At 43.7% G+C, this 18,223-nt stretch overlaps 1 protein-coding gene across 1 annotated transcript in view; it reads right to left on the bottom strand.

Moving 5' to 3' along the window:
* Positions 1-18,223, bottom strand: part of PPM1H (protein phosphatase, Mg2+/Mn2+ dependent 1H) — a 115,350-nt gene that overhangs the window by 8,169 nt on the left and 88,958 nt on the right. The window contains exon 8 of the mRNA XM_025198777.1: positions 10,889-11,040. Within this exon, the coding sequence (XP_025054562.1) occupies positions 10,889-11,040 (152 nt within the window). The remainder of the gene's footprint in view (positions 1-10,888; positions 11,041-18,223) is intronic.

Below are 18,223 nucleotides of genomic sequence, written 5' to 3'. Positions count from 1 at the left end.
AGACTCGGTCCTGAGCTGGTCCCCAGTCTTGGGTCTCATGCCAGGCCTCCTGTGCTCTCTTTAAAAGGTCCTGACACCTGGAAAAAATTTTGCAGCACTACAAAAAATAAGATCTGGAGGAGGCCTTATTGTCATGGCTGGTTCCCATGTTAACATCAAAATCTTGCAGGAAGAGCAGGCCAATATTAAGCCTGTTTTCATTCATTGTCATTTAAAACATTAATACATTGCCTATGTTTAGGGGCTGTATAATATAACCAGTGCCAGAAAATAAAATCAAGTCTGCCACTGGGTCCAACGTACCAAAAAGAACCGAGGGCAAGTCCCACAGACCTGTCAGGCAGTCCCACTAGTAGGGATGGACATCTTCCTAATGAACAAGAAGTCCAGGGAATCAAGCGAGCAAACTATTCTAACGGATCCAACAAAATCTGTCCCACTACCCCTCCAAGGAAAAGGATAACATGCCTCCATTTATTATAAACAGCATTGAGGGGTATGAGATCAATAGGCAAAAGGCAACTGCTTTATAGTTAAAAAGTTGGGCTTAAAATAATCAGAATAATTAACCAATTGTTAATAAAGAAGTTTAAATCTGAAAAACCAAAAGAAATAAAACATTGAAAAAGGACCTGGGGGTTACAGTGGACAATAAACTGAATATGAGCCAGCAGTGTGCTCTTATTTCCAAGAAGACTAACAGCATACTGGGCTACATTGGTAGGTGTGTTGGCAGCAGATCAAGGGAAGTGATTATTCCACTCTATTCGTAGATGTTAGGGTCGGAAGGGACCTCAACAGATCATCGAGTCCAACCCCCTGCATAGGCAGGAAAGTGCTGGGTTTAGATGACCCCAGCTAGATGCCTATCTAACCTCCTCTTGAAGACCCCCAGGGTAGGGGAGAGCACCACCTCCCTTGGGAGCCTGTTCCAGACCTTGGCCACTCTGTGAAGAAGTTCCTCCTAATGTCCAGTCTAAATCTGCTCTCTGCTAGCTTATGGCCATTATTTCTTGTAACCCCCGGGGGCACCTTGGTGAGTAGAGCCTCACCAATTCCCTTCTGCGCCCCCATGATGAATTTATAGGCAGCCAGAAGGTCGCCTCTCAACCTTCTCTTGCAGAGGCTGAAGAGGTCCAGGTACCCTAGTCTCTCCTCGTAGGGCTTGGCCTGCAAGCCCTTAACCATATGAATGGCCCTTCTCTGGACCCTCCCCAGGTTATCCACATCCCTCTTGAAGTGTGGCGCCCAAAACTGGACGCAGTACTCCAACTGCAGTCTGACCAGCACCCGATAGAGGGGAAGTATCACCTCCTTGGTTCTGTTTGTCATGCATCTGCTGATGCATGATAAAGTGCAGTTAGCTTTGCACTGGTATTCAGCATTGGTGATGCCACATCTGGAGTAATGTGTCCAGTTTTGGGCCCCCCACTATAGAAAGGATGTGGAGAAATTGGAGAGTCCAGCAGAGGGCAACAAAAATAGTGAGGAGGCTGGGGGACATGACTTAAAAGGACAGGTTAAGGGAACAGGGCTTCTTTAGCCTAGAGAAGAGAAGAAAAGACCAAGAGGGGATTTAATAGCCGCCTTCAACTACCTGAAGGGTGGTTCCAAAGAGGACGGAGCTAGACTGTTTCAGTGGTGGCAGATGACAGAAAAAGGAGCAAAGGTCTCAAGTTGTAGCAAGGGAAGTTTAGGTTAGATATTAGGAAGAACTCTCTCACTAGGAGGGTAGTAAAGCACTGGAACAGGTTACCCGAGAGGTGCTGGATTCTCCACCCTTGGAGTTTAAGACCTGGCTAGACAAAGCCTTGGGTGGGATGATCTATTTGGGGATGGTCCTGCTTGGAGCAGGGGGTTGGACTAGACGACTCCTTGAGGTCCCTTCCAACCCTAGTTTTCTATGATTATTATATTTAATTTTAACTTTTTTGAGGGACTTGGCCCCCAAGGAAATGCTGACACTACCCATGGAGTTAGCATTAGAAAAAATTGTTTTTCAAAAAAATGTAATGACTTCACTACACGGTAAATGGAAGCTAAAAATCTTAATGTAAGCAGGGTTCAATAATGGATTCAAAGCAGAGAACTCTATTTCTGCAATGCCGGTGAAAAACTAGTATGAGTTTTCCAGACCTCACTAGTTTTGACAAGAGATTTACACTTAGTGATAAGAGAAGGGCCTGCGGGTCATTTTACACCAGTCAAAAGCCAATGAAATAAGCATGAACTCTCTTTGACATACATATACACACTGCAGATGCCAAGGTCTGTTCAATAGCAAAAACCTTGAGGAACTGGAAGGGGCTATAACAAGAAGCACTGACCCTATTGCCCTAATACAATATGAAATTTCATGTTTTTGTTCCTAAGGAAAAAATAATAAAAAAAGAACTTGTACTCCCTTAGTGCTTCCAGACACCAAAATTAGATTCAAAGTTAATGAACATAAATACTTCATATGACAAAAGAAGAGAGCTGGCAGGGAAGATATTTTATGTATAAACATGCAGACAACATTTTTGGTAAGAATATATTTTCAAGGATTTTTCAACCTCTGTCAGAAATTAAGAGAAGATACCAATAACCCAGGGAAAGGGAAGTTTACTGATCACCTTTTTCATTTAAGAGGGCTCCCCACATTTAAATTAGAGAAGGAAAAGATCAGTGTTGCTTTTAAGCTACCACATAAAAGCTAAAAGGGCTTTCCTACATAAATTGTTCTGAAAGAACAAGGTTAAAAGCCTTTTACTAAGGCAGAAATTCTCACACACTGTGTATGAAACACACAAGCAAAGCAGCGTAATGAGCCTAAGGAATCAGAAGAGGCAAAGTCAGGAGAGAAGTAACATATTCCTCCCCCAATGTAGGGTTGAATTACAACACTGTTGTTCAGCCTGGCTTCAGAAGAGATGGGGCGAGTTTCTTGTATTTGGAGATCAGTAGTAACAGCCGTCCATTACAGAATGCTTTATTTACTAATGCTGTGAACTTAGGATTCAACTGTCAAGACAGTAGTAAAGATTGCTGAAGTACTTCCAAAGCATCTGCTTCCTCCTAATGAAGAGTCTCCCAAGGAATATCATTTTGTGGTGTTTTGAAAATCTCTCTTCCTCCTGCAGAGGTTTTCAGTATGATTTGTGAAGTACTGTGGAGACAAATGGCTGCTGTGTATCATAGTAGCTAGGATCAGGAGGGACCTGAACAGATCATCTAGCCTGACCCCCTGCCACAGGCAGGAATGAATGCTGCGTTCACAAGACCCCAGACAGGTGATCATCCAACCTCCTCTTGAATTTGCCCAAGGTAGGGGTGAGGACCACTTCCCTGGGAAGTTGGTTCCAGATTTTGGCCACCCTAACTGTAAAATATTGCCTTCTGATCTCTAACCTAAACCTATTCTCCATCAGCTTATGACCGTTGTTCCTCATCACCCCAGGTGGTGCTGGGGAGAAAAGAGCTCTGCCTATTTGCTGTTGATCTCCCCTGATGAGCTTGTAGGCAGCCACCAGGTCCCCCCTCAGCCTCCTCTTGCTGAGGCTGAACAGGTTCAGGTCCTTCAGTCTCTCCTCATAGGGCCTGTCCTGCTGCCCTCTCACCAAGCAGGTGGCCCTCCTCTGAACCCTCTCCAGGCTGGCTACATCCCTTTTGAAGTGCGGCGCCCAGTACTGGACACTACTCCAACTGCGGCCTGACCAAAGTCGCATAGAGGGGGAGTATCACCTCTCTGGACCGGCTTGAGATGCACCTTTGGATGCATGACAAGGTATGGCTGGCCTTGCTGGCTGCGGTCTGGCATTGGCGGCTCATGTTCATCTTGGAGTCAATAATGACTCCATTGCAGCCTCTCTCTCCCATCAAGTGTGTCCACCTCGCCCCACATCTTAGTGTCATCAGCAAACTTGGACAGCGTGCTTTCCATCCCCTCGTCCAAGTCGCTGATGAAGATGTTAAACAGGGCGGGCCCAAGGACCGAGCCCTGGGGTACCCCACTGCTCACATCTCACCAGGTTGAGTACAACCCGTCCACCACTACTCTCTGGGTGCGCCCCATCAGCCAATCTTTTACCCATCTGTGCAAGCATCAGTGCCGCAGTCACTTAATTTATTGATGAGGATGGGGTGAGAGACAGTGTCAAAGGCCTTCTTAAAGTCTAGAAAGACTATGTCCATAGTGACACCATCATCCAAGGATTTAGTTACTTGGTTGTAAAAGGCAATCAGGTTGGTCTGGCAGGACCTGCTTTTGGTGAAGCCATGCTGATTTCCCCTGAGCATGATCCCCCCTGCTGGCCCCCCACAGATATGCTCCTTGATGATCCTCTCCAAGAGCTTGCCGAGCACCAAGGTGAGGCTTACAGGCCTATAATTACTTGGGTTCTCCTTCCTCCCCTTCTTAAAAATTGGGACCACATCAGCCAGTTTCTAATCCCCCGGCACCTGGCCAGATGACCACGAGTGCTCATACAGCTGGGCCAAAGGCTCCGCGATGACCCCTGCCAGCTCCCTCAACACCCTTGAGTGGAGGGCATCTGGACCTGCAGATTTAAAAATGTCTAGCCCTTCCAGAAGATCCCTAACTACATCTGCACTGACTGGAGGCTTGATAGAGCTATCCCCAAGATTGTCCCTACCTCTGGTAGGTGGGATATCCCGGTCCCTGTTCAGTAAAACAGAGGCAAAGAAACTGTTAAAAATATCAGCTCTCTCATCTGGCGTGGCCACCAGATTACCATTTGTGTCTTGCAGGGGCCCTACCCTGCAATGTGGGTGAAACGTTTTTTGCAGATGGCATGGCTTGCTATCCTCCTAAACTTAGGGAAGCTAAAGTACCACCCAAAATCTCTAACAAAATGAAAAGAGACCTGAAGTATAAATCTGAGGACAGAGCCACAATGCCTACGCTAGATCAGGAAGCCATTGTAACAGCTAAGTTCAAGGCTGTTGGGCAAAATACACTCTCTCACATGTTTTGTTGTACATGGTATACTCTTCCTGAAGTGATCTGCAAGGCCAGCACCTGCTTGCTATTCAAGTTTAACTTTAAAGTCCATTGCTGCCAGGATACCTACAAGGAAGTATTGCCAGCTAGGTAGGGACCTACCCAAGTCAAGGAAGCAGATGGCTGATTTTGTGGGCAGATCACAGGGCTGGCTACCATTTTTGCAGGCTTATCACTGTGAGCCCCCATTCCCCCCCATTCCTCTAGTCAAGGGGCCCCAGTGGCCTCACCTCTCATTGCTGATTGGCTGAGAGGGCTGTCCTTACATACAGCTCCACTGATCAGCAGTAAGGAGTGGGTTCTACAGCCATCTTTGCAGCTCCCCTTTGTACTGGCATCCCCCTCCACCAATGGGTTGCGTGTTTGGGCTGCAGCAGCCACAAGAACTGCTGGCTCCCACTAGGAAACATTTTATTTTAGTAAGTTGTTTTTTTTTCCCCCTATGGATTTCATGGACGTTGCCTGATTTCATGGACAATGCCTGATTCTGCGATTTCCACAAAATCAAGAATTGAGTAGGTCCCTACAGATAGGTCATCCATTTAATGTCTGATATTAAACACTCAGCTTCCTTATTCCATCAAGCCATTTTCCAAGCCTTGCTGAGATACCACCATCTGATTAACACTATTCTTGTGCTCCCTCTTCTCATTGTCTTGCTACGTTATATTTTAATAGTGGAACAGGAATCACATTTTGTTTGTGACACGTACAGCATAAGCCTTGGTAAGCAATCATACTAAAATCTTGTGCACTACCCTCTGTTGCATTCCTTTCCCCTCTTCCACATGAGGGCTTTTCCGCTACCCACTTAAAATATAGCTATGACAAGTCACAAAAGACAGAGAATCTGTAGGTTTCTGTATTTACATAAAGGAAGACATCTCTGCTGGAACTCAAAAGCTGGATATTACAAATGGTATACAGATGAAGAAACTGTGCTCTAATGGATCATTTAAATAAAAATGAGGCCCTTAGTAAGTTCAGATTCAGCCATAGGGCTTTGAAGAAATTCCAAGTGACGACTGTGACATGGCAGGTACACAAGAAAATGCAGAATGGCCACAATATTTTATGAGTCTGCCATATTTTTCCCACAATGCTCTGACAACACTTTTTACAAAGAAGAATACCTACAGCCCTTGACATGCAGAAAGGGAGGGGCTCTGATATCCATTCTGTAATGGGGTAAATAAAAAGCCTGGATCTGAACCACCCTATAATTCTGAGAATACAGATCTGATTTTTACCAGCTTGAGCCCATTTTTAGGATTCCAGAAAGAGCTGTGCATTTAATGAGTAACAAAACAAGAGCTGCAATAAAAAAAAAAAAGAATCTCCAGGCTTTTGGGAGGAATATAAGCTCTCTAGTTTCAAGACAAAAAAGCAAACTTTACCCTCTAGGCAGAAAATATTCCCATGAAAAGTACATAAACATCTACTCCAGAGTTGCTTGATTTTTCTGCTAAAGCTGGGGCATTCAACTGGTAGCCTGTGGGCTGCATGAAGCTCACAAGGGACAAGTGAAAGGGCTGCGGCTCCTGCCTGCCCACTGCTCCCCACATCGCTCCAGCTGCAACAGCAGCCATTCTCCAAGCTTCCCCTCCCTCCTCTAGCTCCTGCTCGCATCCCCACCCCAGGGCACTGCATGGCTCAGGGAACTCAGGGTGAGCCCAGAGTTGCGTGAGAACATAGTGAAGCTGTGGGAGGAGGCACCCACCTGGGAATGTGATGCTGCAGTGGGATGCCCTCATGGGTTTGCAGTGCAGCGGTTGGGATGGGGAAGGCCATCTGATGAGGGGCCCCTGGCTTGCTCTGGTGCAGCCTGTGGGCATGTGATCACCAGCCCCTTAGAAGTTAGCAGCCTTATTCTACAGCATTTATTTTTAAATCTTAATCAAGACAGATTATTGGGTTAAACAACCATAGAATGATCCAAGATGGAGTCTCGTAACTACTGTAATGTGGCTGGTATCAAAGGACAATGCAAATGCCCCACAGTACATCTGATGGGTCTGCCATACTTCCTACATTCCTAGTAATTTTAAATTCAAATGAATTGTTTTACCATGAGCTGTGCTATTAAACTCATCAACCAAACCAGAATTTTGCTGCACAACATTATTTTTAAATGTACGTTTTGCAAATAAGATCTCTCCTTAACTGCCTGTTGTGAAAAAGAGGGCAGTCTCGCGGTCAGGGCAGCTATATAATTGTAAATTCATTAGTTATACCTCATTTGGACTACTGTGAAGTAATTATGTAAAATATTTCACACAATACTTTAAACCCTTTAAATATTTTTATAACCAAGCAGCAAGAGCAATTCTACGAGATAATTTTCATAAATATCATTGTGAACTGTACGAGAGGCTGTTCTAATTACCTCTCGCAAACTGGCAGGAGAAATGTCTTGCCACTACTATTTATAAGTCTCTAAATGATCTGGCACAAAATTACTTAAAAGAACAAATTAACTTTCAATTCAATGTCCATTCATCAGGTCAAACACTGATAAATGTGTTTGCTCTACATCTTAGAGAGACAGAGGACCAGATTCTGATGTGCCCTTCTATTCATGTAACACAGGAGTAATCCCATTAATGTCAACTAAATTAAACCAGCAGAAAATAAATCCAAATCAAACTTAGATTATCTACTTTCCCTTTTAAGGTCTATAACCTTTCTTGTCGTTTTGCAATTGTCTTAGCTAAAATCAATGGTGGCATTTAACAAAGAATCTTCATTCTTATTACAAGAAATGTGTTAAGTTCTTAATAACAACTTCTGAATACATGAAATAGCAGACCTGTTTCAATGGCTATACACTACATATGCAGGCACTTTGTTACTATTTGCATTATGAGGCAGACTCAACATAAAGCAGGTCCCATTGTTTCAGCTTCTGTGCCCACATACACATGCACATACACACGAGACACACACCCCATCTAGAATCTACTAAAATCTAACACTAAGTGTCTCCCTCCTGCTCTTTCTTCTACCTCCTCAGCACTTAAAAGTAGTTCATCAACACATTAAAGGTTTTCAGGAAGTTTCATATTAGTTTTGGGCTGAGAAAGATTTTAAATATAAAATCAGCAATACCAAAACAGGAAATCAACAATCTTGAAAAACTGTTGCTCATAGAAGTCGTTGAAAAGGACTTGCTTCAAGCCCTTGAATAGGGAGGAAACTTTCATGAAAATTCTCTAGGAAGGAGGATGATTAGCTCTACCCACTACCTGCTCATCATTTCAGACTCAAATAATCACCATCTTCCCATCAACAGATGACTTGCTTTCGGGTTTTGTTTTGGATTTTTTTTTTTTTTTTTGGTCTTTTTTTTTTTAAACTAGATTTGCAATCCAGCTACTTTAACATTTGCTGACAACACCATTTCCAATAGGTGTGGGTATCTGCTAAGGTCCCCCACCTACTTCCTAGATATAGCATTCATTAATACCTGTAGCCTCTAATTTTCTACCAAAGGTCATTAGTAAAAGTTGATTCTATGCAGTTGAACTAGAAGCTGTGAGCCTCTAATATTCAGTGTGTGTGTTTCTAAAAAAACCAGTCAGTACATGGTTTTAGACTACGTGCAGTTCATCCCTGCAGCATTCCTTCTTTTCAGTCTTTTCAAAGATGAGGGTTTGGGTGTCCAAATGGCTGGCTGCTGCCTCTCATTGCTTTCCAGTTCTTTCCTGGTGGTATGGTAAGGAGGTCGGCACTCTTTGCTCAGATACAGGTACTACTAAAGAATACGAGGCAGTTGAGAGAAGGAGGGCGACCACGGGATGCTCCTATCAGAATCAACTTTAAGGCAGGGAAAGGAAGTACGCTGGGGATAAGCTGAAGGATGAGAGGGTGCAACAGCAGGGTGAAAAAATTTGCATAGAGGGCAGGTATATTAAGTTTTGGAGATCCAGGGAGAACACCTCTACTATTACTTTTTTTTTTTTTAATAGAATAGACAACCCATCACCTTTGTGATAGCAAAGCCTTCTGAAGTGTTTGGGTTGGTCCATGTGTACCTCATTGCAAACAGGCTAGAGGAAAGTGGGGATGGATATACCTAACTTGCTCTCACATATATGGGCATTTATTTTAATAAACCATGCGTGCATGTATACAGTGTGTAGATACTGCTGCTCCTCTTCTATTCTCCAGCAGCCTCCAGAATGCCATAACTCTGGACCCTCCTATAAGACCTGAATTTATTTTACTGAAAAGTTTCAAAAGGGCAGAAAGACTAACAAGCCATGACGAGGTCAAGAGGCCCAGGTACTCATTTATACCACATCTCTCTGAGAGGAGATTGTGAAGGTCAAAATGTTACAGCTGCAGCTTCATGCTAATCATCCACTCACCTCACAATCTAGCACTTCCACTGAAATGCTATTTTATATTCCATGTTTGTAAGTGTCAGTGTAAGAAAATACTGCTTACAGTTTACTTCAGAATGGCTGTCACTTTAAAACCCAAGTGGCTGTCAGATTGCCTTTACCCACTATTATTTACCTTATTTTCCTCATGTAGAACAGAGATAAGCCTATAAAAATGGCCACTCAAACATTAATGCACCAAGCATTTTCAAATTTGCTCCTTTTCCCTTCCTCATTTGCAATCTCCAGACTGATGTAATGAGAGCTCTATGAATTCCTCATACACTGCTGCATGTTTTCATTTGGGTACTGAAATAATCCAGATTTTGTTTCTGAGGCTGGGTAATCGCCTCTCTCCCTTACACAAACTTGAAAGAGAAAAGGATTAAAAAGCTCTTTGCCCTGCTGTATCCAAATGTAAATGCAACCCAAACTCAGGAAAGAGGGGTGACCAATCAGAGAAAGTAACTGGGCCTCAATTCAGAACAAGAGCATTTTCCATTCTAAATGCATTATCTTTGAAGACTGAAGTTACTTCTCTCTACAAGGTGATGTCTTCATGGAAGGTCTTTCTTACTTTTTGTTGTGAATTAAAATATCAGACCAAACAATGCACTGAGATAGACTGACTTACTTGATCAAGGAAGATCACACTATACTGGGAGCCTTTGTATCACTAGACTGCTGCTGTTTTGGAAAGAAACACTCTCCAAAACTATGAAGAGAAATAAGGCAGAAAGAGTTATTAAGACTGCTATTAGTGGAACAGGTTACAAGGGCTTTTTACCCCTTGTTTTTGCCCAACTTGTCCTTCTGATCACAGGTGTTAGTTAAGTGCTACTTAAGTTCAGTATTAACATAATATGGTCCATTAAGTGATGAAGGAATCATCTTACTTATTGGCACAGTCTGTGGATCAATGGGAATAGAAGACCCATATTAAAACAACAGGTACCACCTCACTGGTTTTGTGCCAGATGGCTGCGTTACAGAGGTGATGTTCAGGATGTCTAGGGAAGGAAAGGACAAAATCTCTCTCCCCAGCACCCTTTACAACAAAACCTCTTCCTGTGGAAGCTGGTGCTGTGGCACTACTGCTGACAAGTTCATTCAGAGAAAGTTATTCTAAACAGAAGTGATTATCCAGAAGAGAAAGTGGAAAACCATGACCCCTTGGAGACAATATGCTCTGTATTAAAAAGTCTCATTGGTAGAGTGAATAGAGAAAAGCATGCAGAAAGACACTGTAGACCCTCTGACAGTTTCCCCAATGTGTTACTGTTATATCAGCTATCCTGATTTTCAAAATATATTTAATATGTTCTGCTTTGACAGTCTGTGTCCAAGTTAGAAACCAGTATTTTGTAACTTGGATAAGTATCCAGAACTCATAAGAAAGGGGTCTTTTACTTCATATTTCCCTGTAAAAAAATTAAAATCACACAAAAAAATAACTCTTGCTGCTAGATATGAACTTTAAATGTCATATAAAAGCACAAACCTGTGGGGGCCATCAGGGTCACAGTTAGGTAGAAAATTGGTGACAGCTTCTGCCACTTCTTCATTTAATAATACATCCCAGAGTCCATCAGTAGCCAAGATCAACACATCATCTGGTCCATGCTCATACTGCTGAAGGTCATAGACTTTCACCTAAAATCAAAAAACAGGGAGACATTCACTTCCATTAAGGAAGAAAAACTCAATGCATGAAAACCTGCTGATGGTGGTCTTGATTTAGTAGACTAGGAAAGGGCATTAAAATAAATCTCACATGAAGCAGCTAGGCTCCATTCACACTAGGTCACCTTGATGGAGCTCTGTTGGGTCCCGATTCAGGAAAGCATTCCCTACTTCAGTAGAGCACTTGGCAAATTCTTAAGTGTTGACCTGGACCTGGATGGACTTAAACATTCCTGAGCTGAGGCCACAATCACTGTGTTATGTTGTTAGTAAGGATCAAAGCAATCAAAGCTTCTCCTCCCCCAGCTCTGTCTATGGATAGGCTTTGCATTGTAAGCTCTTTTATCGGTTTGCCCTGATCCAATTAAATATGCCAAATACACCACACACATTCTGCAGTGCTTGTCCAGCAGAATAAAGTATGAGTATAAAGTTTTTCCTACAGCCACAATCCAAAAGCAGTGCTTTAATCTGAGCATGTGAGTAGTCCTGTTGAAGAGCAGGGGACTATTTAGATGCTCACTAAAAACTAAGCATATTTTATGTGCTTTGTTGGAGTGGGGCCAGTTTGCAGAACCATGTAAAAACAAGCCATAGGGTTAAGCTATTTCCATAAAATGCCCATTGACTTTGTTAGTTAGTCTGGCAGTGTGACTGCAGCCTTGACCCTTGAGTCTGTACTAGGGTTTGAATATTGTAGCCAGGAAGGCCCCTTCTTCCTCAGGCTTGAGGAAGGGTATCTTGTGCTGAAAAGCTTGCATAACACCACTCCAAATATATGGTTCATCCACTAAAAGATATCACCAAAACCTTGCTCTTGAAGCCTGTGACATCTGCCTTTAAAAAAGCTTCCAGTACCACCTCCTTGCCTGACCTGTCTAAAAGGTGGGATTGAAGGGGTTAACTGAGTCAGCCCATAAGTTTCTGAAATGAGTCTTGTTGGATGCAAGTCGTCTTCCAGCCAGTGCTGCATTCCAACTGTCAAACTGCCTGCTGCTTGAATTCCCAAACTAAAACTTGGAGTCCGCCTGAACCCCTCGCAGAGCACTTTAATTACCCCAGCAATGACTGTAATGAGAAAGAAGCGTGACCGCCTTGGCAAGGAAGACGAGAGGAAATGATGATCTGTATTAAAATCTTGAAAGAGTGCACCTGGTCACACATCCTGCTTCATCCTTGTGCTTCAGTAACCGCAGCAGTACTCTGCAAATTTGCTGGGACATGTACTTGGCACAGCTAGACGACAAAGTTGTTTTACTCTCTCCCAGCATGCTCTCCTCTCAAGGGATATGGAGCAGGAAATGCACATAAACTGCTCGGACCTTTTAATGTAATTACGATTTTATGGGACTGCAACCAATATAGGAGAAACAATCATCTAGATCGCAGTGCTAATCCTCACCATTTTGCTTTTCACTCAAAAGAAAGACAGTCGTTTGTAAAATACCACCTTTCCTCCATTATTTAAGGTGTGTCCAAAATAGGGCTTTGGAGAGAATCAGCTAAAGACAAAGCCAAATTACTTATCTCTCTTTAGCATATGATTTATGTCTACTAGTAATACAGGTCCCCTCCCTCCGGTTATGGATGCTTAGCTTTTTTGCTCTAGGTATAACAGCTCATGCTTTCATCTCAAAGCCACTGGTTCAGTTCATCAGTGTTTTGATCAAATTGGCAGCTGGCATACAAAGGCACATTTTGGTCAGATCCCCTGGACATCAGCAACACTGACGCACATAGTAAAATAAGCTACTGAGAAGATAACAATAAACTACTATCCATTCAGCAACAAATCATTCAGAATAAAAATTAAAAATGTCTAAATAAGCACACTTGTTTTTTAAATACATCTCTGCCCTCTCTCCCTCACCTATGCAAAGAAAGTTCAAATTAATCAACACATGCCTTTTTGGTAGCACTGGGAAAAGACAGGATAGGTTCGACTGTATTCCTACTAGAGTTGATAGCAAAACTCCTGGCTTCACTGAGAACAGAACTGGAGCCTACACTTGTGTTCTCCACCAGAGCACAATCCTATCAAAACTGCAACTGATCTAGCACATGAAAGGATGAAAAATATACAGCAATGTAGATTTCAGTACAATGATGGGAAGGTATTTTAATTTAAAAAAAAAAAAAGACATTCTGTGCATTTTATATGGCTGAAAACTGCTTATCTCCAACTTACAGGTCATTTGTCTCAAACTTCCAAGCCATCCTCCACTGGCTGACCTTACACTCACCATGATTCAGGAAATTAACTAGCAATGAAGTTTAAATGAAGCGCCAGGGAATTACAGGCCTATCAGTCTGTAATCAGTCTATCATCCATCCCGGGAAAGAGCTTAAAGAAAAATCAAGGGATCCATCAGCAACAGGTTAACAGAAGGCAACCCTCTGAATGCCAGCCAACATGGTTTTATTACTGGAAGGTCTTGCCTGACCAACTTCATCTCCTTCTATGGCCAGGCGATGCATTTTCTGGACAAGGGAGATAAGGTTGATCCTATATATCTGGATTTCAAGAAAGCCTTTGGTTTGGTTTCCCATGATGTCCTCACAGTTATGCAGGGGAACTGCAGCCTTGACCATCTCACGGTCCAATGGCTGGGGAACTGGCTCCGGGGTCGGACCCAAAAGGTACTAGTTGATGGGAACAAATCTATGCAGCACAGAGTTACCAGTAGAGTGCCACAGGGCTCGGTACTTGGGCCAGTACTCTTCTACATCTTCATTAATGGTCTGGATTCGGGCATCAGATGCAGACTGGCAAAGTTTGCAGACAACACTAAACTATGGGGGAAGGTGGCCACACTGGAAGACAGGCTGGGGATACAGGCTGAGCTGGACATGCTCACAAGGTGGGCAGACCAAATCCCAGTGGCATTCAATGTAGAGAAGCGCAGGGTGCTCCACCTTGGGAGAAAAAACCAGCATCATACTTACAGGTTCATCAGTGCTACGCTTGCTAGCACCACAACCAAAAGAGACTTGGGGTCTTGATTGACCACAAGATGAACGTGAGCCAGCAATGCAATGCTGTGGCCAGCAAAGCAAATCAAACTCTGGCATGCATCCACCAATGCATCTCAAACAAAACCAGGGACATTATCCTCCTGCTATACTCAGCCTTAATGAGGCCACAGCTGAAGTACTGCATCCAGTTCTGGGTCCCCCACTTCAGGAGGGATGTGGATAAGTACAAGAGAATCCAGAGGAGAGCCACCTGTATGATCAAAGGCCAAGAGAGCAAGCCTTATGAGGAGAGGCTAAGGGACATGGGACTCTTCAGTGTGGAGAAGAGAAGGCTCAGGGGGGACTTGGTAGCAGCCTATAAGTATATAAGGGAGGTACATCAGGATCTGGGACAAAAGTTGTTTACCAGGGCCCCGCAAAGGATAACAATGTCTAACTGCCACAAACTCATGGAAAGCTGATTTAGACCGATCATAAGGAAAAACTTCTTTACTGTTCGAGTGTCCAGCGTCTGGAACAGACTCCCCCCTGCTCTGGACTCATTCAAAAGGTATTTGGATGTTTATCTTGATGGAAACATTTGATCCCAGTTGACTTTCTGCCCATGGCAGAGGGGCTGGACTTGATCTCGGGAGGTCCCTTCCCACTCCTAATGTCTATGAAATCTATGTTACGGCCACACCGCTTGTGTGCAAATGGATACTGTACAGATAACATGTACAGTATCTATCCCTGAGGACGGAAAAGGGCCAATGTGGTGCCCATTTTTAAGAAGGGGAGAAGGGTGAGCCGGGTAACTTTAGGCCAGTCAGTCTTACCTCTATCCTTGGGGAAAAAAATCATTGAAGAGTGCATTTGTGAAGGCCCAGCAGGGGAAATGATGCTGAAAGGAAACCAGCATGGGTTTGTCACAGGTAGATCCTGCCTGACAAAATTTATAGCCTTTTACAACAAGGTCACACACTGCCTTGACACAGGAGCTGAGGCAGATATCATCTACCTGGACTTTAAGAAGGCCTTCAATACAGTTTCGCATCCTATTCTCATAAGGAAGCTAGCAGGCTGTGGAGTGGACACTAACACAGTCAGGTGGGTGACCAACTGGCTTAGGGACCGCACCCAGAGAGTGGTGGTGGACGGGTCATTCTCAGCCAGGAGGGAGGGGGGCAGTGGGGGCCCGCAGGGTTCGGTCCTTGGACCAGTGTTATTTAATATCTTCATCAACGATTTGGATGAGGGTGTGGAGAGCACCCTCTCCAAGTTTGCAGATGACACCAAGTTATGGGGCAAGTTAACACACCGGAGGGCAGGGAGCGGATACAGGCTGATCTGGACAGGTTGGATCAATGGGCAGAATGAAACAGGATGCAATTCAACAAAGACAAATGCAAGGTACTCCACCTAGGGAGGAGGAATCCCCAGCACACCTACAGGTTGGGGGATGACCTCCTCTGCAGCTCAGCAGCTGAAAGGGATCTTGGAGTCATAGTTGACTCCAAAATGAACATGAGCCAGCAGTGTAATGAAGCCATCAATAAAGCCAATCGCACCTTATTGTGCATTAACAGATGCATGAGCAACAGATCAAGGGAGGTGACGCTCCCCCTCTATGCGGCATTGGTCAGGCCGCAGTTGGAGTACTGTGTCCAGTTTTGGGCGCCGCGCTTCAAGAGGGATGCGGAGAATCTGGAGAGGGTCCAGAAAATGGACACTCGTATGATTAGTGGCCTCTGTGCAAAACCCTATGAGGAGAGGTTAAGGGACCTGGATCTCTTCAGCCTTCACAAGAGATGTCTGAGGCGAGACCTTGTAGCAGCCTGTAAGTTTATCAAGGGAGGACAACAGAGAATTGGAGATGCACTATTTACCAGGGCACCCTTAGGAGTAACTAGGAATAACAGATACAAACTAGTGGAGAATAGATTCAGGTTAGATATTAGGAAGAAATTTTTCACAGTAAGGGTGGCCAGAATCTTGGAGGTCTTCAAGAGGAGGCTAGATAGGCGCCTGGCTGGGGTCATCTGACCTTGGTCCTGTTTCCTGCCTTGGGGGTCGGACACGGTGATCCTTCGGGGTCCTTTCCAAGTCTACAATCTATGAATCTATGAACATAGCTGAGTGGTTGGCAAGGCCATCACACAGCCTGAACAAAAGCCATTTCCACAATCCAGACTCTCTTGTGGCTCATGCTGCCATTCACACTGCACACAAAGCCTGTCTAGGTGGTTGTTTCCTCAACCTACATCACTTTTTCAACCATGTTTCTCCTTTACCTAGCAGCTCCCCAGAAGTTTGATGACTTTCTCATGCTCTTACATGGAGTTCCCATCAACCCTACTGCTGCCCTCAACTGTCCCAATTTCTTCTTCCCCAATAATTTCACAAGCTGTATATATTCTCTTGCCAGTCATCTGCCCTCTTCTACAACTACCCTTATTAAGAGCACCCATGAGAATCCCAGTCTTCTCTCAATGCCTCAGGCAAACCACTTGGTCCCCTCCAAAATACGTCACACATCACCTTGCTTCCTTTCACTCCCTAGGAGCTCCCAGCTTCCTCCCTGCACTTAGGCAATCAATCAACCATTCTTCTACAATAACCATCTATTAAGTCCATCAATTGGACTTTACCTGATGGTCTCTCTTTCCTGATCTGTGCTGTAACTTTAAATCTAAAAGTAAAGCCAGCAAACAATTTGCATGAATGTTCATCGGGGTGGGTGAAACAAACTGAATAACACCAAGACTGAAGCTCTTGGGTATCTGTTGAGATTTAGCAGCAGCAGCTCTGTGCTAAATCTGAAGTACACCTCCTCTCTGGCTAGGGGTTTTGCAGCCTGTTATACAATAGAACTCTTTAATGAGTAGTTTCTTCTAGTACTGGTGCTCCCTGTGGACTCAGTGTGCCAAGAAATACTCTGGATCCAGGATAAAAAAGGACAGTTTTGTGTTTACGTTATAATAGGATCTACTCACTTACAAAAGCCCATAGTCATCTGTGAAAGAACCGCAGCAGAACTGTGAAGTGCTCAAACTTGCCAACATGAACCCCTCTGGCTTAACAACAGTTCACAGCAAACTGACTGGCTGCTGCAGCCACCCGAGAGGTTCCTGAAGAAGCCTGCCCCAATAAAAACCATACCACACAGCCAACAGGGGCAATACTCTATATTCAGCTCCATGAACTATAGACCAGCACAGCTACTTCAATAAATTAAATCCTTTCTTAATTGTATTGTTCCTTTTTTTGTGTGTGTAATGGTATCCAAAGCAGTTTCACTGGTAAACAAGGAAATCTCCTTCAATACCCTCCTCCAAGTAATTTATATGTAAATAATAAAAAGAGGTCCAACACTGTTCCCTGCAGCACTCACCAATTAATCTCCTTTTAGCTTTTTACTGCTACCCTTTGTTTCCTGCCCTTTAGCCAATTTCCAGTATACTCTGCCAACTTTCCATTTATTTCATGGCTCTGTCTCTTTCATATTAACCTGTGATGCAGAACATTTTCTCAAAAGCTTTCTGCAAATTCCAAGCACTCTGTAAGACCATCTACTGCATTTTTCTTTTATTCCCTGGCAGTTCAAAGCTTTAAAAGAATCCCAAGTTGGTGAGGTGTATTCTGAAACCACCTTGACTTTCTTTAATCAAATTGTGCTTCTCTAAGTATGTGGCCTATTTGTTCCTTTAAATGCCATAGTTCCTAACGCTCTCTCTTAAACACTGATTTGAATCACAATGTCCTGCAGTTTTGTTCTGCATATCTACGAAGTCTTCAGGAAGATCTTCACATAGGCTTTATGAGAATATGGTTGCCTTCTCTATATCTTGGATACTCAGTCTGATGGGTGGCCAGCTGTCTTAATTATAAACAAAAGCCAAATTTTGCTATCAAATGTGTGCCTCTACAACTGAATAGCTAAGTAGCCACTATCTAGTTCTTCAGAGGATGGTGCACATACATATGCAAATATGCACACAACACCACCCATACCTACAGTAAACAGTGAATAAAGCCAATGAGGGGAAAAGAAAAATAGTCTTTCCGCACTGCAGATGACCAGCAGAAGCCCTAAACCAGGGGTTTTCAACCTTTTTTAACAAGTGTACCCCTTCTGCCTCAATGTTTCAGTTCATGTACCCCTTTATATTTTTTCTCATTTTTAAAGGGGGGGGGG

This window comes from Alligator sinensis, unplaced genomic scaffold (assembly GCF_000455745.1).
Source record: "Alligator sinensis unplaced genomic scaffold, ASM45574v1 scaffold375_1, whole genome shotgun sequence".
Lineage (NCBI taxonomy): Eukaryota > Metazoa > Chordata > Crocodylia > Alligatoridae > Alligator > Alligator sinensis.
Note: the sequence above shows the minus strand (reverse complement) of the source record. Positions and strands in the feature narration are given on the sequence as shown.